This window comes from Artemia sp. Qi Xiang Cuo, chromosome 4 (assembly GCF_049724085.1).
Source record: "Artemia sp. Qi Xiang Cuo chromosome 4, ASM4972408v1, whole genome shotgun sequence".
NCBI lineage: Eukaryota > Metazoa > Arthropoda > Branchiopoda > Anostraca > Artemiidae > Artemia > Artemia sp. Qi Xiang Cuo.
The window spans coordinates 45,788,815-45,811,985 of record NC_142797.1 but is presented as its reverse complement, the minus strand read 5'-3'; the positions used below and the strand labels follow the sequence as shown (position 1 = coordinate 45,811,985).

The 23,171-nt window shown below is 33.1% G+C and overlaps 1 protein-coding gene across 1 annotated transcript; it reads right to left on the bottom strand.

The window, feature by feature from the left end:
* Nucleotides 1-1,177: 1,177 nt before the first annotated feature.
* LOC148953163 (coatomer subunit beta-like) lies at nucleotides 1,178-22,846 on the bottom strand. The gene is made up of 9 exons (XM_089088331.1): nucleotides 22,668-22,846; nucleotides 19,285-19,404; nucleotides 16,163-16,365; nucleotides 14,642-14,811; nucleotides 12,266-12,542; nucleotides 11,583-11,744; nucleotides 8,650-8,885; nucleotides 4,590-4,742; nucleotides 1,178-1,315 (listed from the first exon to the last, which is right to left on the bottom strand). Exons 1-9 carry the CDS (start codon nucleotides 22,715-22,717, stop codon nucleotides 1,244-1,246), a joined length of 1,443 nt encoding a protein of 480 aa, XP_088944457.1. The 5' UTR covers nucleotides 22,718-22,846; the 3' UTR covers nucleotides 1,178-1,243.
* Nucleotides 22,847-23,171: the final 325 nt, after the last annotated feature.

The following is a 23,171-nucleotide window of genomic DNA, read 5'->3' as shown; positions in this document are numbered from 1 at the left end:
TGAATCCTCCCACCCCATTCTATTCATATCTTAGTGTAATACTAAAATAATCCGGATTCTAGATTATACCCTTGATCGTACCAAAACGTGTATGTAGCAGTCTACAATGTCGAAATCCCTTCCAAATTTTGCAACAAAATTCAACACTTTTGTAAAAAAAATTGTCAGTCATTTATTTAGACTCGTATTGAATTTATGCGCACTTATGCGCGATTTCGAAATAACATAGAAGGAAGTAAAATATCGAAACAAGGACTGAAAACGACAATTGAACTACTACGAGGAGCCGACATATAGGCCCTGACCACGAGGGCTCATATGACGTTTTTTTCCCCTTCGCACGAATATTTAAGCAAAATCTAGTATTTTCGGTAAAAGATCCGGCTTTGTCTAATGGTTGAGATGATCCTACTGTTTATATCTCTCTACAGTGCCCGGGATTATCAAAATGGGTACAGGATTATATTTGTATTAGCGCTGCATTTCGTGTTGCCAATTTTAGCAATTCAACGTATGCTGGAATATAGTCCATGGATTTCGAATTTCTATTGATGTAAGCAAATCCTCAAAACTGCTTTCGAATATGCTAAAAAGTAACTACGTCAACTAAAATTCATATATAAAAACAACAATGTTACAGAAGAATCATTATTTCTGTCACCTTACGATTGCGCTGAGGAAAGAGGTGTGCTTGCCAATTGGTTGGGCATAGGTTCAATCCCGCGTGTCGTAAGGAAGGGTTGTGAGATTGTAATTGTTCTTTAATTTTTTTTTCTTTTTACTTTGTGAAATTTTATAGAATGTTGGTTGAACAATTCCTTTTTAAGAAATTTATTTTGCAAAAAAGTTATTCGGGTATGCCAAAATTTTTATATAAACACAAAATGTTTATATACAAAACATTTATGTTTGTATATAATTAATTACATATGAAACATTTATGTTTGTATATTACAAACATATATGTTTGTATATATAGTGTAATTACATATGAAACATTTATGTTTGTATATAATTACAATATTATATAATTGTATATAATAGAGACCAGAAAATATAAAATGGCAATACCTGTTGGAGTTGAAGATACGATAAATGAGAGTAGGCATCAACCTAATTTGGGAATAATTATGAATACATTTTATTTTTGAATACTTTTCAAAAACACCAATACGCAATTTAATTTACATCACCAACCACAACAAAAATAAATACAAAGCAATTTAAAAGAAACCACTCCACTTTACACACCAGTGGGCTTTGGCATAACTCTTTGGATGGCATTCACTTTATCACCAAGACTTAAAGCCATTCCCTAAAAATAAAAATATAGAAATAAGTCAATAATCAACTTAAATGGCCATGCCTCCTCAGAGGTGGGGTTCTATAGAGATTAGAATGGTTCAGTTACCAAATCGAATAACTTCATAAAAAAATGAAGAAAAATGGGATAGAAGACAAATTTCCAATTTGCGTTATAATATACCAGTCATCTGGTGAATATAATCCACATAATTTTTTTTCTTTTTTTATTGTATTTGCTCCTGTATTTCAACATGAAGAACAAGTCTTTAAATGTATTACAGTCCGAAATTAGTCAAATTTACATCTGAAAAAAAAAGAAAATAAAAAAAATACAAATGGCAGAATCATTCTAATGCTTTTTTATGATTCTGGGGTATAATTTTTTTCAATTTTTTAATCTTATAGAAAATTTACTAATAAAGGAGCAAACTAATTTGTCTTTACTAATTTGTCAAAACTGTGCAAGGGTTTCTAAAGATTTCCAAATGGATTCTGTTGTGTCTTTTTGCGCAATGCTACCCTAGAGATGGGTCCCAAGATAGCTGTGAACTGATCTAAAAACAAATCTATTAAATCTCTCTTGTTTAAGCTTGATACTATAAATGGAATATTGTAGTTTGAATGAAAGTTCTTTTATTACTCTGTAATCAAAACCGTCAATCAAGAGACTTGCGCAAAATCTACTAAAAAACTTGAAAGGCAGAGTTCAATCTGCATGGCTTCCTGTTGACTTCATTTCATCAAGGCACAATTTGATACGGTGGTGACACTTCACTTGATGATACCACACTCATCAGAACTTCGTGCAGTTTGATTTTACAATCAATCGCTTCAAAAAATTCCGCTAGGACAAGGACAATATTTAGGGAGAGAACAACACAATTTATTATGGAAAAAATTCAAACACTTGGTTTTTAATTCAGCATTCCAATATTTCATTACGACTTAATTTGTATTTCTAGCTACAAAACATGAGTCGAAGCTTTAGCCTAAGTTCAGCTCAAAACTTCCCACAATCTTTGATGATTAAGAGCAATCGTTTGCTCTTAATCACTGTGATGGCATACCAATTGGCTTACATCATGGCATTTTTGTCTGATGAGCGTAAAAGTAGGACAGCAAAATATTTTCGAGAATTATTGAATTTCAAAAAAGAAAAAAACATGAACAAATGGAAGTTGCTGAGGAGTTGATGAATCCAAGTTAAAAACAATACAGAGCTGCTGGAACTTGTCACAATAGGTAAGGAAACATCTCTTTGCAGATATATACATTTTAAGGCTCATTCGTCGTAGTAGAGGCGGTCTGGACCTTAAGAACAGTAAAAATTAATTACTATAATAATTCAAATTCAAAAAGACCAGAAATTACTATTAGAGAATAAATGCAACCCAAGACGAACAAAAATTATAATAAACCAACATAGAAAACATATAGATAGCAGGTATTAATTTAGATGAATAATTTAACCTTAAAACAAGTAGAAATTAAATTGAATGTTCAAGTCAAACTTAAAAGAAATAAAAATACTATAAACTGCGTTTTACTGAAAACTATATGTTTTTTTATGCTTTTGTTTTTCAAAACATCGACGACAAATAAATATGAGATCATTATAATAATCATGATGACTGGGAAGAACTAATGAAAATACACTGAATATTTAATATATAATGATTTGGATTCCCAGAAGCTCATGAATTCAAAATTTTATTTCGCAGTAATTTCTATTTTATTTTTCAATATTGTAAATATATATGAAAACATTTGTAATGCGCAAATCACGCAACAAGCTTTAGAAAAGCTATAGCATAACTTACAGCCCTTACCCCGGGAGTTGGGGGAGGGGAGTTTGTCAACCCCAAAGACATAGTTATTTGGACTGTTTTGAACAAAAAGTCTATCTCAAAATTTTGATCGAATACACTTGGAGAAAAAGAGTGTTGGGGGGGGGGGGGGATATTGCCTTCCGATCACTTTTGACTCTTTAAAATGGAATTAGAAATATCAATTTCCGGTCGAATGAGCCTCCTCCGAAGTTTATACGACTACCCCTTATATAAAAAGCTCATATGTTAACAATTGGCAACTTGCATAATTTACAACCCTTGTTCCCGAGCTGTGGGGGGTTGTGTCCTCCCTGGAGGCACAGTTATTTGACCTTTGGCCTATTTTGAACAAAATAGCAATCTCAACATTTTGATCTGATGCATTTGAGGAAAAGAGGGCGTGGGAAGTTGCCCTCCAATCACTCTTGATTTTTAGGAAGGGGACTAGAACTTCCGATTTCCAATCGAATGAGCGCCTTCCGAAGTTTATACAACCACCCCTTCCATATGAAGTGCCTCTAGGGAAAAATAAAAATAAATAAATAATAAAGCATTGAAGCCTTATGGCTATTTACTATAGCCAACGCTCATGGCCTGAGCAACATGAAGCATTGCAGAAGCAACACTTGGATTTTGTCTCTTCGCTATAAATTAACACCATAAAACGCACCTTTAAAAGTGCGTTCCAAGAAGAATTTCTTCTCCGAGAGATTTCACGACACGTTTCTTAATGAGAAGAAAATGACATAAGAAAACGCTGTTTCTGCTTAAAAGCACCATTATTCTCTATTTTCCTGACATCCAATAATTGCTATTAACTTTAAAAATGCATCATGTATGGAAGCAGATTCTGTGTTACTTTGGTCCAAAACATAAAGACTCTATTTCCAATTTATTTGATAGTAAAAACAGTTTGATTCAGGAAGAAAATTTTTCTTACCATCAAATATACATAAGTAGTCAATAATATGTACTTAGTACAAGTATCTAATTCCTTCCTTTATTTTTGAGCAGGGTATTATATTCTTCCTTACCAGCCACTCCTCGTGATAAAGACAGAAGCAAAGGTTTCTGGCCTCGAATACATGTGAGAAACCAGCAATAGGCTGCAAAGTTGCAAACCAGTGATAACTGATGATTATGATCTGCCAATTGATGTCCCAAAATATAAAACTTATATCAACGCATTACAATAGTCAAACAATCCGGCTCGAGCTTCAATTTTTGTGTAAAACCACAGATTGAGGACCCTTACTACTTTCTCGCAGGAAACCAAAATTGACAACACAAAAAAGAACAGAAAAAAAAGGCAAAACCAAAGTGTTGCTTATACAACACAATTACAGAGATATAAAGATAGAAAGGGGGAAAGAAGAGGCATATATAAATAAAACTGATAGACGACAGGAAGACAAAATGAGGAAAAAAAGAAGGAAAGGACAAGAACAACAATACCTGAGTTTTTGCACGAATTCGAATGTGTCCTACAACAGAACCATTGTTCTCACCTAATGGCTTCTCAATGCTGACGTTTGCAAGAGCATCTTCTCCAAAAATTGACTTGGCATACAAATTGGCTGCCAGCATATTGCAATCTCCTGCTAAAGTCTGTAAAAAGGGAGACAAACATTTTCTTTCTTTTTTTAAAGGAGCTATTTAGCAATAGTTGAGATAGCCCTAGTTGCTGCAAAAGAGTGCTGAACAGGATAGAGTTCCTCCTGAGTCATTGACGGCACATAAGGCGTCAAATAGACGTTTCAGTAGTTCGATCTTTTTCACAGGAACTGATAGCAAGCCTGTCATCGAGCCAGGCGACAGCTGGAATCGATCCCTGGGCCCCGTTTTGCCAAGCAGAGTATCAATCCACTCCGCTATCACAGGATAAGGCCGAAACAGGTCAGTCTAGAAAAACACCTCAAGATACAATCTCTAAGATAAGAAGCTGTCCGTTGATATAGAATCTAAAGTAAATCTGGAAGTTCTTAACAGAATATGGGAACTGTTTTATCAAGACAGTGACTACAGGGAATAGTTTGGAGATCAGAGTTGATCATCTTCTTTTATCACATCTAGAATTATCAAATTAAAACTTGACCGTAATAAAACTGTAGACCCCACCCCTCTCCACCCTACCACATTTTTTTTTATTTATTTAAAGGCTAAAAAAGAAAATAATTAAAACAAGAATGATGAGATTTGTACCGAAAAATGTATCATAAATGCGCTTCAAACCCATTACTTTTTGAATAATGGTCAGGTGTCTCTACTAGGCATGGTTTAAATGTGGTTTACAGAATGAGCAGAATACACACTACATGTTTAAATCTATATCTTATGTATGATGAGTATATTAGAGCTGTGTCAATTTGCAAATACAGGAATTGATGGACCCTTAAATACACAGATGTCTTATATTTGCAGTAGAAATTGTTTACGGCACGTCCTTGGGACTAACCATGAATTAGATAATGGTCGACTAATAAGGTAACAAATTGACTATAATACTGACATACTATAAAGATAGATTTTTCGTTAATTATCTGTGGCCATAGCATATCTGTTCTCTAACCTTAATCTTGTGTAATACATAAAGTTATTAATCAAACTTTAAAAATGTTACATTTTCGAAAAAAAATAACAAGAAAAGTGAGAAACGGATAAATATTCAACACAATATGAAAAATATTCACTTTCCGAGTAAATAAATCCTTTTTGGTCAACTTTCTCTCAAAATTTTGATGAAAGTAGTTGAGCTAGGTGGAAAAAACTTTCAGAGAATTTTCATATGAGATAATATCTGAAAGTTTTCAACCCATTCCCAACGATTTTTATAAACCTTTGTCTCTTTCCCCACTGTTGATACTCAACGGACAGTATATTCCAAATTTTCAAAAAACAAACAGCAATTCTCATCACAACGCCATCTAAAATAAACTCATCACACAGCTGTGTCAGTTTCTTGGCTATATTTACCTCAAGGGTTACCACTCCTTGAAGGAGTATCGCACACTTACAAAAATATAAAAGCTATAAACTAGAATTCAAATATATTTAAAAAGTGCAACATTCGACAATTCAAGGAAGAAGAAAACAAGTTTTGGTTACACAGTTTGGTAGATTTAGTATTGCTGTCTTGCATTACAGCTAAAGTGGCACAGCGAAAAATTTAATTACAAAAAGTGAAAAGGACTTTCGGAGATCCAGAAAATCTATATGCTTTGGCAAATTGTGTCGATATTTACCCTGGCGACATATCGAGGCATCTACTATAGAATAATACGGGATAATAATTCAAGTATATTTGCATATAAATAGCAAGAGATGAATCGAACAAATGATAAACGATGAGTTCTTGTTCATAAGAGGAACGTTAAGCATAACGGAACGGAATCTTTGTTTTGCCACTAAGACTTTCAAAATCCATAACAGTCCCAAAGCTAAAAATAGCTTAATTGTAATGACCGTAGAATTGCCATGAAAACAAAGACTATTTGAAAAGTTTTGGTAAGATTACGAATTACAGTCTATGGCATTTATTCAACTTAAGAAGCCCATTTCTCAACATCTTTTTCTCGGCATTTGCTTCGCTTTAATACTTAATTAAAAGACAAGAGAGTAAGGGAAATAAAACTGGCGTCTTTATTTATATTAATAGTTAAAAAGATGCTATTGTTAGGTTCAGTTGGCTTCCCTTTAATAAATGTTAGAGGTTAATAAAACACAAAATATCTAAAGGCCTTTGTTCTGTGCCGCAGAAAGAAAGGATTAAAGGAAAAGAGAATAGTGAGTATTCAACCCAGAAACTGGAACTGAAAAATGGAACCTGATAGGATGATATTCTTAAATTTATGTTCCCGTATCTCAATTTTAGCCCCTAAACAAGCCTGAAAAACTTGCAAACTTATGAGACTAATAAAACAAGCCAGTTCTCCAGGATTCGACTTTAAACCCATCTATTATCAGTCAACAGAGAATTATAAAAAGCGGAATCCCTCAGAACGCATTATATTAAATGGTTTCTAACCTAACCTAACGAAAATACCAATTAAAATGTTTAATTAAAACTTACCTGCATTGTAGTTTTTCTCTCACGCTCAGCTGATTATCACCAAGTGAAATATAGAAAGAAACCGGTTTTTGTCAAATCTTACAGAGCGTAAATCTTGAGTGTGTTCCATTTACTTAACAAGTGCCAGCACTCTACAGAAATGAGATCACTACAAAGAACAAACAGCCTTGAACATTGAATGAAGGGGGGATCATCACAGGATCTTATAGGTTGTTGGAAACATGAAAATATATATATTAGGCAACAATTCTTCCTTTTTTGATAATGGATTTACAGACTATTTTTAAGGGAACTGTCATGGAAAACTTCCGAGCCATGATCATACATGTTTCTATATGATATATTAAAGTATCAACCTTATATTCCTTATGTTTGACTAGGGCACTTGTTCTTTCCTCTAAGTGAGCCCTGGTCTTGACTGGGCAATTATCCAAAGCAATCAAGACTAGGAGTTCCACCCCCAGCATGGTGCTCCCTAAGTAGCAAGTGCAAAGTTAAGATTATAATGTTGTCACTGAAAGCAATTTAGCTTACTTAAGCTCATTTCTGTTTATTCAACTTTGTAATAATAGATATTATTCATTCAAGTTCATATTCTTTTTCATTAATACTACGATAAATTCGACTTCTAGCTGCCCAAAGTAGATACGACGTTATATACATAAAAAAAAACATGGAACTACCCCTACTACTACTAAGGGCTCAATGAAGCACCTAGCCACCTTACGCTAACACAGCTGCGCACGCTCCTCTCATCCCACTCTATACAAAGCTTCCTCCTTTACCCCCTCCTAAGCAATACTAATTTCCTTTAAATCCTTCCTTACGATCTCCCACTCGAGGATGACCTGCTTTTCCTCAGGCCCTAGACGGATGGCCGAAAAGGACCATCCATGAAATCAGTAAGCCTTCATCTACAAAACGCGTCAAAGCCATCTCAACCTTCCTCTCATTATAACCCCTAAAAAGTGGATTAGAACCACGCAACGGAACATCGGTTCTATTTTCTTACTCCTTATGCTCATATAACAGATTTGGAGCATTCGTCACTTAAATATAATCTTTGGAGGCAAGAGATATTAAGCACAGGTGGAATCTTCATCTGTAGCTTAAGCTTCTCTATTTCAAGTTTTCTACCATATTTTTGAGCCTTATTTTTTTTTTTTTCCTGTGCAGCATCTTGCAGAGCAAAACGGCCAAACAACTATTTATGATTAAAAATTATTATTTCAAGCAAATACAATTCCCTTAACTTGTACAACGAATGTGTCACGCTAAATTTCTTTCCCAAAATCCTATCAATTGAACACTATTTTTTTAGTTAAAATTTTGCAACAACATTATTCAATAGACAAATACGCAAAATAAACCGTGCACAGAAGTTTAATTAGATATGTTGTGCAAGAAGTCCAAAGGAAGAAAAAGAAGAAAAGATAAAGGTAAAACCTTTGCTGGTGTCAAGCACTTCATATTCGTAGATTTAACCAAATGCTCTAAATAATTGTGCAGGTCGGTAAGAGTAGTGTTCACAGTGACTTTATTTTCCCATTCGAAATCTGCCCACATTTGCCTGAATTCCTCAAGATTACACGCCGCTGGAACAATGTAATCCATGATGTCAACGTGAATGTCATTTATTATGATAACATTTCGATCTGATTGAGAGCCACCCACATCATAAACTATAACAGAGACAAAGAGCTGTAAATTTAACCGAAATAGTAGAGACTTTTAAGGTACAATGCAGGATATACATACATAAAACCATAAAAAGACAATAAATATCTAAATGCACACAGAATATGTAGGATTAATTTATTAAAATTAACCAACCCCGAAAAAATAAAAAACAGGCTAAATATCTAGATAAACACAGAATATGTAGGAGTAATTTATTAAAATTCACCAGTAGGATAAATTTATTAAAATTAACCAAACCCAAAAAAATATGCTAAATATGCTAAATATCTAAATGAACACAGATTATGTCGGATTAATTTACTAAAAACAACCAAACCCGAAAAAATGAACCCCAGATGGTATATAACTGCAGTTAAACCGCTTGTTCAGTCATAATTTTTAAAACTCTAAAAGTTCAACATTGTTAATGCTGGCTCAAACACGGCTGAAAGTCTATATTTTTTTGTGCCTTCATAAGCGAAGTTCAAATTTGCACATTGGCTGACACATTTCAAAATTTGCCAAGGGGCTCTAAAAAAAATGTGTCAAATTTGTCAAATTTGTTCAAATTTGACACATTTGTTCAAATGTTCAAATTTGCAAATTGGCTGACACATTTCAAAATTTGCCTAAATATAAGCTAAAAAGATGTGTCTTCCTTTCTGAGCAACGATCGCTTTCTTTTTATTTTCAGCTTTTACCAGAAGGCTAATGCGCTTATGTAACAAAATGCTTTTGCAAATGCTTAATGGTTAATACAATTTTAAAGAAAGTAAGAGACCGAATTTTCATCACGTAGTTTAATTCATTCAAGTAAGCATGAAGTTAGCTATAACTCATATTCTACAGCAGATATGTTTATGAGAGTTTGGCGAGGATTACGAGTTCTTCTGCCACAAAAACACACACGCTTCATATTACTACTTAACTCTTAATTTAATGTATCACACAAATATATATTTTTGAGCTATTCAATAAGCCAGTTTACAACGAAGTAATAATAAATAAGAATCTAAAGTGATCCAAGCTCATTTTAAATATACCTTTTAAGAGCTTTTGTTCTTAAAGCATATCAAAATAACTCAATTCGGGATTCTTCAATGAAGGGGGGGGGGGGTGGATTTCACTAGCTATAAGAAAATATAAGCTATCAGCTATCTAGAAACTATCCGTTTCTAGATTTACATAACTAAAGAGAATATGCAACTTTTGCACGCTAGTGTTTCTTCACTTTTCAGCTGTGCTTAATACCTATTATTGTTATGACTTTCTAAACTTATCTCTTCTAGAATTTACTAATCGAAGCAATCTACAACGATTTGCTACCTTCAGAGAAGTTTAAGAAATTTTATAGTGTTAACGCGGAAAAAATAAATAAAGAAAAGTTTAACACCATGCAAACTGTACGCCGCCGACGGAAATCTTGATTTCCATTTGGTATAAATGCAAAAATTGTTCAGGAAGTCTAGAGTAAAATGAGGGAGGTAGATGCCCCTAGGATTAAAACAACAAGTTTATGTTAATAACTTGGTTACGCCTATGTCAGTGTTTTCTCTGGTTTTTAGAGGGCTTAGTTATGAAATTCGTTCGGTGGGGGGATCAAAAATGGGTTATTGAAAAATAAAGTATTTTCTAAATCATTAAATTACGAGTATTTTTTTTTAGTAATGGTTGATGGGGTTTAAAGAATAAGTTGATTATTAAGTTAGTGGTAGTAGGGTAGATGATGTTTTATTATTATTTTTTTTTTTTTTATTTTCCTAATTAATTGTTTTAATTTTATTTAAAAAAATGGATAAAAAATTAGAAAAAACTGAAAAATTGTAGAAATTACACGAATCGTTTTTGGTTAATAGATGGGAAGAAGAGAGAAATTGAAGAAGCGTGTTCTCAGCTAAGATTATTAAACTTGTCTGAAACAGCCAAAACTTGATAGAAACAATAAACTCCAGCTCAGCACCTTATCTTCAGGCCAATGTTCTAATTAGCACCATTTCAAAAGTTGATAAGTTGATAGAAACAATAAACTCTAGCTTATTTTCTGGCTCATATTCTATTTGCACCATTTCAAAACTTGATAGAAACAATAATTTCTAACTCAGCACCTTATTTTCTGGCCAATGTTCTATTTAGCACCATTTTAAAACTTATTAGAAACAATAAACTCTAGCTCAGCACCTTATTTTCTGGCCCTTGTTCTATTTAGCACCATTTCAAAACTTGATAGAAACAATAAATTCTATTTCAGCACCTTATTTTTTAATCCATGTTCTATTTAGCACCATTTTAAAAGATTTCTAAATTTCTCAGCGAATATTGATAATTTCCTTGAGATAAAATCAAGGCACCGAAATTATATTCTATTGCTCTGTAAAATAAGAGGAAAAAGTGAGAAGACTCAATCAAAAGCAAAACGGCGCCAGTTTCGTGCATTTTATAGGGTCACGAGTGTAAGCAACCCTTGAATTATCCATGACATTTCAGATTAATAACTATTGTAATTTGTGAAAAACGCCAAGGACACACTGAGTACTTTTGCTTCGTGGATTTGCAGCCTTCGAATCACAAACACAGTACAAGATAATACGATCATGTTATTACCAGAGTGCAAAGTTTAAAGTAACTAATTAGTGTTTCACCGCTGCAATATGATTCTACTTTTTAGCCAATTTTGGCATAAACAAGAAAAGAAGAATTACCAATATTTCCAAAAATTATGCCATTTTCAGTGGATGCAACTTTAACGCTGGCCTTTATGTTGATAAAATCGTAAGGAGTCATAACGACAGAAGAGGGTTTTTCTACAAGTTTCAAATCGCCGATTGTTGCTAATTCTAGAGTACAGTTTTGGAGCGTATCACCTAAATAAAATAAAAGAAAAATACATATATAAGCATGTTCTACATATGGAAATCATGATGAATGTAGAAAATAATTTCTAAGACCACTCTGGCTATGTCTTATAAAATGAAAAAAACGTGAAGAAGTAAAAACGAGGACACTTCCAGCCAGTACAAAAAGGAAGAATAAATATACAGATATTTCGATTGAAACTTCCATTCAACTATCCTCAGTGCAAAAAAGTAAAATAAAGAGCAAAAAATATACAGAAAAAAGTCCTAAGGACAAAATGAAACAAAACGAACCTCAACAGAAAAAACACTAGATTAAAGTTAGCATCCAGAAAAACTAGATTAACAAGCAACGGTAAAAGGATAACTAAAGAACAGCATCAAACATTTAATGGGTATTCAAAATTGAAAAGTCGTTTTGCGCAAAGCCTTTTAGTTTATTGTTTCAATTCATTTATAAGCATGATGACAAACTACAAGAGATTTATGCTTTAATCTAATTTACTGAATAAACAGACAAAGCTACATACTTGTCCGGTTTACCATAAGAACATCAAGGACAATGTCGAACTGATTAACATTAACGTAAGCTTCCGCATAAACTGGGTCAGAGAAACCTGTAAGTTGGCTGATTTTGCTTAACAGAGTTGAATCAAACCCTTCATCTTTTTTGTCTGAAGATTTGCCAACGGCTTGATTGAAGCTCATCTCGAATACATCTTCAGCTTTATCACCACCACGAGAGTTCAAAACATTGCCGAAAGCCGTCTGTACATCATAATCTGCGTCATGGCTATAGTCTTGATCCTGTATCAGAGCCTGTGGTTAGTATCAAAGAGTGACTTTTTTTTTTCAAAGGCTAAGTCATTAGCCTTTCACACATTTTACACAAAAAATAACTCTCAGAATAATTATATAACTTTCCACTTAGTTTCATTTATTCAAAGGACAAAGTTGTCGTCACTATATTTGCTTATAATTGCATGTCCTTCAAAAGATTCATAGTAACAACTTTGTTTAAATTAACACCTTGAAATGTCAGATGACACTTTTTAAATTGACAAAATATTAAATAATTCACCAATTCATTTTCTATACAAACTGATTTCAAAGAATGAAAAGTTAGGTGATAATTTACTGAATATTGGCCCAAAAAAAAAATAAACTGACAGTTTTAAGATTTACTGTGGTATGATAAAAAAAACAGTTATTTGAAATCACAACACTTTTTTTTCGTCGTAATACCCTAAATTGTTTTTTTTTTCATAGACCACACTGCCTTTTTATGACGAACAAATAAACGTTCAAATGGGGATAAGTCCATTTATTAGACAGCGAAAACGGATACAAAAGTCTGGATATTATGATCACATGTACAGCGTTCGTCATCAACAAGAAATACAAAAACATTAAAATTAAAGCTAGAATATTTATACAGAGCAAAATAATTAATTCCATATTTCTGCTGATGACGATCGCTGTACATGTGATCAAAATATCCTGACTTTTGTATCTGTTTTCGTTGTCTAATAAATGGATTTTTCCCCATTTGAACGTTTATTTGTAAGTCTAAACACTATTTAATTTATAATAGTATAAAGAAAGAAAAACAACAACTATTAAACATATAATTTTTAATAGTATAAAAAAACAATAAGTATTAAGCATATATTTGTTTTCAATAAGGTGCAAATAACACACCAGAATTTAGGAGCTTGGGGGGTGGTAACATGTTAATTTTTTTAATTATTTAAATTTCAGGTCGTTATATGCCTCATTTTACCATTCATAGTAATTTCGGTTCGTTTTAAGTTGGACTCATTATACTATATTTGTGCTCATCCTATGTTTCGAAATCACGCCTCACTTTTCTTTGAAAGGTAAACAACAGTTCAGCATAGAAACGGGACATTTTTGCAAAACAATCTTGGTACCAAGGGAATTGGAAAATACCAAGGTAATTTCAAAAAACTCTCACTGAACAAAAGACTAAGAAAACTAGACCTCTGGCACCAAGAAGCTGTAGAGTGCTGGAGCAACTGTAACTAGAGGGTCACAGTTGCGGAGCAACAAATGCAGCTATATCTCACGGCTAATAAATATGTATGCTCTTGTCTCCAGTTTGAAGGTGCGTTACGATTATCATAGGTTATTATTTACAGGGTCTACTTCTAATTAGAGAGCTTCTGAAAAGGTTTATGTGTGTACGAAGCAATTGTCAAACTCTGTATCCGCAATGTTCTTGTTTTTAGCAGTACTTAGACTGTGTACTATTTACTGGGTTTAATGAGCATCCGTGAAATGGTTCACTGTGTTAACCTTTGTTTCTTAGCGTAGGGTTCATTTTCGGGTGTAGAAGAATGCATGTCTTCTTGCTTACTTTTAAAGGCATTAAACTTTTAAAATTTAATACACGGCAATTCCGCTTAGGTTGTCGAACAGACGATATGAAGTTCTATTAGTATTCGACGTTTTGTTTATTTATAAAAAACTAAGCTTCAAAGCTATGGCGTTTTATTTAGACAAAATTTAGCGAATTCGCAGAATCAGAACTTCAAAAAAGAATAAGTCACAGAAGAATTTTATTTACGGAAAATCAATATAAGCTCCACTTCTTAGAAGATCAAAATCTGTCTATCCGCGTTGAAAAAAAAAAAAAAAAAAAAAAAAAATCTACCTTGTCTACAAAAAAGTCAACTCTAGGATGTCAAGGAAACACATACGGTGTGACAACTTTAGCAATTAATTTTTAGTCAACAAAAGTACTTTTGGGTTCGTTTTTGGATATATTCATCTTGCTTACTTTTCATGGCATTTAATGTCTAAAATATAATAAGCGTCAAAACCGAAGATTTTAGTAAAAATATAAAGAAATTACTCTGACAAACTATGTATAATCTACATACCCTTTTGGTTCCACCTTGTTCTTCACTATAAACTTGGAGCATGTAATCAGTAGACTCCTTGCTTTCAGAAACATAAGCATTGTATAGAACGGGGCATCTATTCGACAAAGCTCGCAGACAAAGAGAAATCCGGTTTTCTTCATCATCAGTTAGGGATTTTGTGACCGCACCTGAAATAACATGGCCAAACCAAGTTTGAATCCATTCTGGCTATTGCTCGGAGGACAAAGCATCAAAGCTATGCCTTTAATAAGCGCTCTCAAATTTACGGCAGTGTTGCCAACGGGGTACAATTGTAACGTTTTTGGTTAAATTTAGAGGTCCTGGTACAATGCGGTACATTGGAAAATCTTTTCGGTACAATCAAATTTTCCGTTACATAATGGTTTTGCTTGCTCCTTTTTTCATTCAGATATCTGTTGCAAGTTTTATTTCATCGAAAATTTTATTCTTGTTACGGCAAATTTTTTACCTGATGTTCAAATGGTACAAATTAGTCTCTTGCGGCAGAGTTTTAGTCGGAGAACTGGTACAGTTTATTTCAAAGTGTTGGCAACGCTGCTTTACGGTTTGTTGTTGATTACAGGTTTTTGAGGGTAGTCAAGGAGAGGAAAATCAGTTTTTCATTAATTGAAAAGCCATCACAGGAAGTCTAACATTGCGAGTAAAACGATCAATATTTTTATTAAGTTGCTACCATAGCTGGCTTTATCAAAGTACAGTTTATACTTAGTTAAAGTGTCGCGAAATACGTCTTATGCTTAATGCGTTATGCTTATGCTTAATGCGTCTTATGCTGAAATGCGTCTACCTGACAGAAGAAGCACGAAGTTAATTGAAAATTGAAGTTAAGTACTAGAAGAAATTGTTAGCCAATAAGCATTCTGAGACGAACATTCTCATTGGTTAGCATTAAGTAAGTTCAAATCAACTGCGCCCCGCTTTTGGCTTGATCAAGCTATCAAAGGTAGATAAAACCATACCGTGAATGATGAACAGATTCACATTTAACTGTTTTCAAAAACCACTATCACCTGCATATCGGTGACTATCGGTATAACAATAGGATATCCATTCTTGAATAGCTTTTTTTATGCGAAACATGAACAAATTATTATTGTTAAAGAGAAAAAAATAATATTTTTTTAACTTTGAACATTCAGATTCTCGCCTTACATAACACGAAGAGTGAAATATAAATTTATTTTTAAACTTTAGAATCCCGCGTCAATTCCATTTATTCATTGGAAACAGTATACCTATCTAAATTAATAAATGCATTGCAAAAAATAAGTGTTAAATAAGCCAGTCATAAATAGACCTTGTTTTCATTATTTTGTAAAAGATGGAACAAGTTGGGGGAACAAGTAAATCATACTTAGAAGTTATTGTATAGCTAAACTGAAAAAAACAATCAAATTATATCTTTCAGTCACATCTTGAGGAAGAATTAGCATATTCTAGTGGGTCAACGTAATATGTCAGATGAAACAAATCCATAAAAGAGTGAAATAAACATACTAGATCTTCCTAGCCGTAGCATAGACGTCACGATGAGCATCGCTTCAGCAAAAAAGCCGTTGATTCGATTTTCGTCCACTTTCATTGTTTGAAATTTCAAAGCCAGTTTAACCAAACTGGAAGCCAAACAGACAGATATTGCAAAATCTGAATCTAACATGTACTTCTTTAATACTGGCAAATGACTAGCCTTACCAGAAACCCTGAAAAAAACGGGAACATCAGAGGTAGTTAAAAGTCAAGATATTTGATTTCTGTTAGGAAGCAGAAAACACGTCACATTTCGAACGGTAGGCAAAAGATGAAACACAGGTGATCAAAAAAGACTCCATGAACAAGATCACTTCTACCATACAATTTTCTAATATTGTATGTTTTATTTTTTTTTTCTTCTCAAAATATCAAAACTTTAATACTCCATTAATTAAACGTTTTAATTAGAAAAATATTAATCACCATTACAATCATAGCTAAAATTGATACAAGTAAACTGTTACTTATACGTCAACTACAAACCGAGATACGAATCAGCTGGAAGCCCCCTACTTTGACAGTTCAGTTGTAAAAAGTCTTTATTTTTACCCTCATAAATGAAGGAAACCTTTTTTCTTAAGATTCCTACAAGCATTTTTATCACCACAGTTTTTAATAAGAAATTCTTGCAGCTTGAGGGCACCGAGGGACAATTCCCTTCTCTAAAATTCTCAGACCCAGCCCGATCATTATTTTCAATGCACCCTTAAAGCCAAACATTTAATTTGGTAAATTCGATTATATTAAGATGTTGCAGCACCCTGCAAATAAATTATTTAAAGACCTGTCTAAAGTTTCTACTAAATAATATTTAATGTTTATCTTCCTCGGTGTACTCTCATTGTTTATCTTGAATATACCGCTAGCCAAAGGGGGATTTCAACCTATTTGTGGTACACTTGAATGTGTCATGTGTTTATTTCTGTCATGGTTTTGAATTGAAACAATATATTCAATTTTTGTACTTTATGTGATACGAGCCAAACAATAAAAATATTGGAATAAGTATTTAGAAGGCATAAATATGGCTAAATAGGATAATTGGTCTTTCCAAAAAAAAATACTTTTATAGGTTAGTCAAAAACTAATAATTTGAAGCACTGAATAATTTTAATAATAAACAAATTAATGTCAGGCTTAGAGTCTTAGCTGTTACGTGATACAAACACTTCTTTCCAATTCCTACTTGATAACAAGATGTTAGGATAAGTCTATATTTTACTTGTCCAATCACTTGATTTTTACCCACTTTACTGCCAATTAATGGCTGTGTTTTCCTTCTGCAAGTAACACTTTCTAGAGCTCTGTGATAATTCATTTTTTCGCTCATTTTCAGCCGATTTTTTTAAATCATTTTCAGCGATTCTTTATTTTTAAAATCGACGGGCGCTTAAAAAAAAATGAAGATCTTCTCCATTACAAACGTAATTCTTGTTTTTTCTATTATTTTAAGACATATATGGCTGCGTAAGTTTCCACTAAACCAATTTAAATAATTAGATTTCAATTTGTTGTCCTCAGTATGTTTTGTTGTTCTTTGTACTTAAGAAATTCCTATCAATGTAAGCAAAAGCAGAACAAAATTGAACTGCCGGATTACTGAACTTGAGAGCTTTCAGGTGGTCAATAGTTAGAAGCACAAACTTGAAAATACTTGAATTAGTTTTCTATTTATTTGCTCAAAAAATTAAGAAGATCTTTCTCAATAGAACCACTTGCTATACCTGAACTTCTATAGACTAAAACCCATTCTCAGTCATCAAACCCATAAAAAAAACAGTCATGTTAACTACACTTCAGGTGCATTCCTAAAGGTAATTATCATTAATTATAATTCATTGTTTGAGCTCTAAAATACCAGATAATAGAAAAGTTTTGTAAATCCTTTGCATTATCGATGCAAGTGGAACTAAAATGGTAACACCCTTTGCTTATTATGAGCATATAAGGGGTAAACTTTGTTATGTCCCATTTTAGCCGGAAGATAATAATAAAAAATTGGTTACAATTAATGTGAATGTGGCTTCTGGAAAGTATTCTTAGCATCGACATTAAAGCTAATATTTGAAACTATTGAAATTATCTAAAGTTAATGAATTTTAGTCTTGAAAGTAGGAACTATTTTTCTTGCCTTCAAGGATTCACCATTTTACGAAACGTAATCAATGCACAAAAGTGCGTGATTCACTGGCACTTTTGTCAACTCCCTCCTTTATCAAAGATTTTGTGCTCATAAATACGACCTGATATTATCTCCCCTCGCTCGCTATGGTTAGCAGGTCAGACCTTTCTCCCTCCCAAGCTTCTGTTTCTTCTGCGTTCTCGACAGTCTTTTTTCGGCCTTCCTTTCCGTGTCAACATCATTTTTTTTTTTATGCTCTTCTATTGCTTTTCTTTATCTATCAGCTTTTTTGAATCCATTTCTACTATAGCATCAAATTCCCAGTGCTATATGCAATGCATGAGAATAACATTGGTGCGGTTAAGGAGGGAAATGAGGTAGGTAGTTGGTTTTGTATTGAATTAGGAGATAAACAGGGTTGCGTTCTATCCCCATTCAAGTGAATCATTTTGATAGACTTTGTCCTAAGGAAAACAATAAGGGCTATAGGAGAGCATGGGGTCAGATGGGAAAGTAAAACTCTTCTAGATTTAGAAGATGATGATTTGAGCGTCCGAGATGATGATGATGATGAAAACGTTAGCAAAATGAATGAGTTTTTCGAGGTTTTGATAGTTCAGGGTGCAAGAATAGGTTTGAAAATTAATGCTAAGACCGCGTGAAGGCGAAGAAGTAATGTTGGGTAACGAGACGCTTGATCAAGCTGAAAGCTTTACTTACCTAGGTAGTATTATTAGTAAAGACAGTGTAGGTAGCAAACATGCTTTTACCTACGCCCTTTATCCTAAAAGTCGTATTTGTGTTACTGATGTCCTAACTGTAATGCTCTGGAAGTGTCGAAACATACGATTGTCAAAACTTAACATAACTCAAATTTCAGTAGCGTATGTTTCTACTGAGTTCAATACTATAACTGAGTTCAATCAATAATTAATTAATTGTATAATTAATTGTGCAACATACTTACTTGGGTGTTAAATACGAAGATTCCGTAGCGTAGGTGCCATCAGCAGTGATCTTCGTAGTTGTAACAATGGTTGACTTTTTCCCAGTTGCTACTGCTGGTTCTGTAGCTTTGTCATCATCGCTAAAAAAAAAAAATGAGAAAATAGAATCAACAAACTACAAAAATAACATAGCTTTAGATACTTTGTTGGCAATACTTCTGACGAAAACGACATTGATACGGCAAGTATTATTTTTCTATAAGATTTAGTCATATAAAATCTGAGATATTAATATTATGTCTAAATTGTATATTATATTGTTATATTGAAAGTTTAAGTTCCCTTTGCAAGTTTCCTTGGTGTGTTATTTTTTGCATTCCCAAGGTTTTAATTTTTCAACGTTTCAAAACGACAATTTGCTTCCATTTGATAGCTGAGATTCATATAATTGCATCGTTTAAACCAGTTTTCATTTTTTTAAGGTTAATAAACAAGGTGACAACAGGCGAAAATAGAAAAAATTTCCTATTTTTTTTATGTAAGTTTAGACCATTTTCTAAGAACAAATCTAACCAATATCATAATTCTGACTATGTGAATTGATAGAGCTGAAGATTATGAGCCCAGTGATACAAGTGTCTTGTTCTTTCAGTACAAGAAGAATCTGTAAGCTTTTCACATAATCCCAAGTTTCACAGAGAATATCAACACAGTGAATAAGGTTCATTTTTTAGTATTGAGAGAAATGGAAGGCGTATAATTCAGTGGGAAAAGTTCAGGTAACATTCTCCAACTAATCAAACAGTTCGTGGTAACGAACTGTAAGTAAGGAGCGACCCGGCTCAATAGTAACCGATACTCTAAAAAATGGAGTTTTGATACCAATAGTTACATCAAAAGAATCATATATTAATGCTGATTCCAAATATATAAGTTTCATCAAGTTTAGTCTCACCCTTCAAAAGTTACGCGCCTGAGAAAATGTGGCTGATTTTCGAAAAAAGGGGGAAAGACCCCCTAAAAATTATAGAACCTTAATGAAAATCACACCATCATATTCAGCGTATCAGAGAACCCTACTGTAGAGGTTTCAAGTTCCTATCTACAAAAATGTGGAATTTTGCATTTTTTGCCAGAAGAAAGATCACGGATGCGTGTTTATTTGTTTTTTTTCTTTTTCCCAGGGGTGATTGTATCGCCCATTGCTCCTAGAATATCGTGGGAGGGCTCATTGGAACGGAAATTAAAAGTTCTAGTGCCCTTTTTAAGTGACCAAAAACAATGAAGGACAACTAGGCCTCCTCCCACGCTCATTTTTTTCCCCAAAGTCACCCGATAAAAATTTGGAGATAGCCATTTTGTTCAGCATGGTCGAAAATATTTTAACTATGTCTTTTAGGATGACTTAATCCCTCGAAGCCCCCAGGGGAAGGGCTGAAAGTTATGAGCTTTACCCAATGTTAACATATAGTATTGGTTACTGAGAAGCATACAGACGTTTTCAGGGGGACTTTTTTCTGGTAGTGAGGGGTGGGGGTGGGTCGGGGGTTATATGGGAGGATCTTTTCATGAAGGAAGTTTTCATGGGGGAAGGGACACGGCTATGAAGGGGGCGCCGGATTTCCCATCAATGAAGGAAGTTTTCATGGGGGAAGGGACATGGCTATGAAGGGGGCACCGGATTTCCCATCATTATTTAAAACAAAAATCAGAAATTAAATTTAAAAAAACAAGTTTTTCAACTGAAAGTAAGGAGCAAGATCAAAACTTAAAACGAACAGAGATTATTAGCTATATGATTGGGTTCGCCATCTAGTCAATTCCTCGCTCTTTAAGCTAAAGTTTTTTTTAGTACTTTCATAAGAGCTATTTATTCTAATTAATGGCCTTTGTGATTAAGGGGTCATTTTTAAAGAATTGGAACAAAATTCAAACTTTAGCTTAAAGAGCAAGGTATTGACTAGGGTTACGTAAGTTAATTTGTAAATTACGTCAGAACCAAATTTAGAGACAGCCATTTAAGAAAAGAATAGTAACATTTTTATGCAAATTTTGTTTACTTATTCAATGACGGTGAGCCAAAATAAAAGCTGCATTAACTATAAAACGATCAGAATTAAATAAAAAAACAAGTTTTATAAACTGAAAAACAAATTGTGCACTTTAACTTAAAATTGGACATTCTAATTGAAAAATATCTTTCAATACGATTCTGAATATATATATATATATATATATATATATATATATATATATATATATATATATATATATATATATATATATATATATATATATATATATATATATATATATATATATCTATATATCTATACTACGCGCCTCAAGAACAGTTGGGTAAATTCACGAAAATGAGAGAGAAAAGTGGGGGGGAGGGGCAAAATGTATTTATGCAATTAAAGATGGCAATGTCGCCACCCCCTGTTTAAAGTCTCTGCTCACGAATAGGCATTTAACTAATGCCACCACATTCCCAACTCAACCACTCTTTAGATACAATTTTCCTTTCGTTGGTAAATGATCTAAAATAACAACCCTGAACTCTATCAAGTTTCGAGAATGGTTTAGAAGATCAAAAAAGAGTTCATCTGTAGTGACTCAAAATCATGTTTCATCCTTATTAAAAATAAACATAAGCCTTAAATTTACCATATCATTGCACTGGAGACGGGTGAGATCTCTGAAATAATTTCTACGAGGACTTTATCCTAAAACAGTTGCCACGTAGAGCAAACTACCATCAGCTAGATCCAGAAATCAATTTCTCAAATACTTTATGTTTTTTTGTTTAACTTTTTACATGAAAAAAAAAAAAAAAAAAAGAAAAAAAAAGGAAGGTAAAATTTAAGACTGCCATAGTATAGAGGTAAAAAACACAATGTGAAAAGTGCATAATCTCCATCACTTATTGGAAATAGTATCCTTTATGGATTTTGGCTCAAATCCTTTATGTGTAAAATACTTGATGGATATTTGTTTAACTTTTTATATGAAAAAAAAAATGCCATTTGTAAAAAAAGAAAAAAAAAACTGAAAATAAGGAAGGGAGATATTTAGGAAAAAGAGAAAAAGGAAAAATTCAAGACTTTGCCACAGAATAGAGGTAATAAACACAATGTGAAAATTGCATAATCTCTGTAACTTATTGGAAATAGTAGTGGTGAGTTACTAGAATACACAAAATTTAAGTTTAACTGATAGAAGACCTATACACCGAAAAAAAAACACAACAAAAGACACAAATACTTCTCCTCAGTATAGTCAACAAAGGTATTCCAAGAAATACAAAAGCATTTCTCGTATAAAAAGGAAAAAACGGTGAGTTCCTAGAATAAAAGAAACGAAAAAGAAGGCCTATAAACTGAAAGAAACAAAAACATACTTCTCCTCGGTATCGTCAACAAAGGGTATTTTTCCCAGACCCACGCGCATTTCCTGCACAATGGCAATAATTTCTTGGGGAGTTTCTGCGTATTCGGCAAGGATCCATAACGTCGCACGATGAACTTTGAAAGATTCAATGCTTTGGAAATATTCTAAGAGTTTCTACAATAAAAATAAGAGGTAAAGACCAGACAAAAAGGTAATATAAGCTTTCATGCAAATTTAACGTTACGGTGCAAGACCAAACCCTCAGCGGAGGGAGCATTGAGCTATCTAAGAATATTTTCTTCTAAACAGAGGAAAAACTGTAAAAAAATAATAATAAATAAATAAAAATAAAATAAAAACAACTATTTGTAAATCGCATTTTGAAGAAACTAATGTGTTCCGCATTTATCTTAAGCCGCCAGATTTTCATGCTAAGTCCATGAAGAAGGAGGGAGTGCAACAATTTTGGCTCTTTGGCTGAATTTTAAAATTGTACACTTTTTTTTTTTTTTTT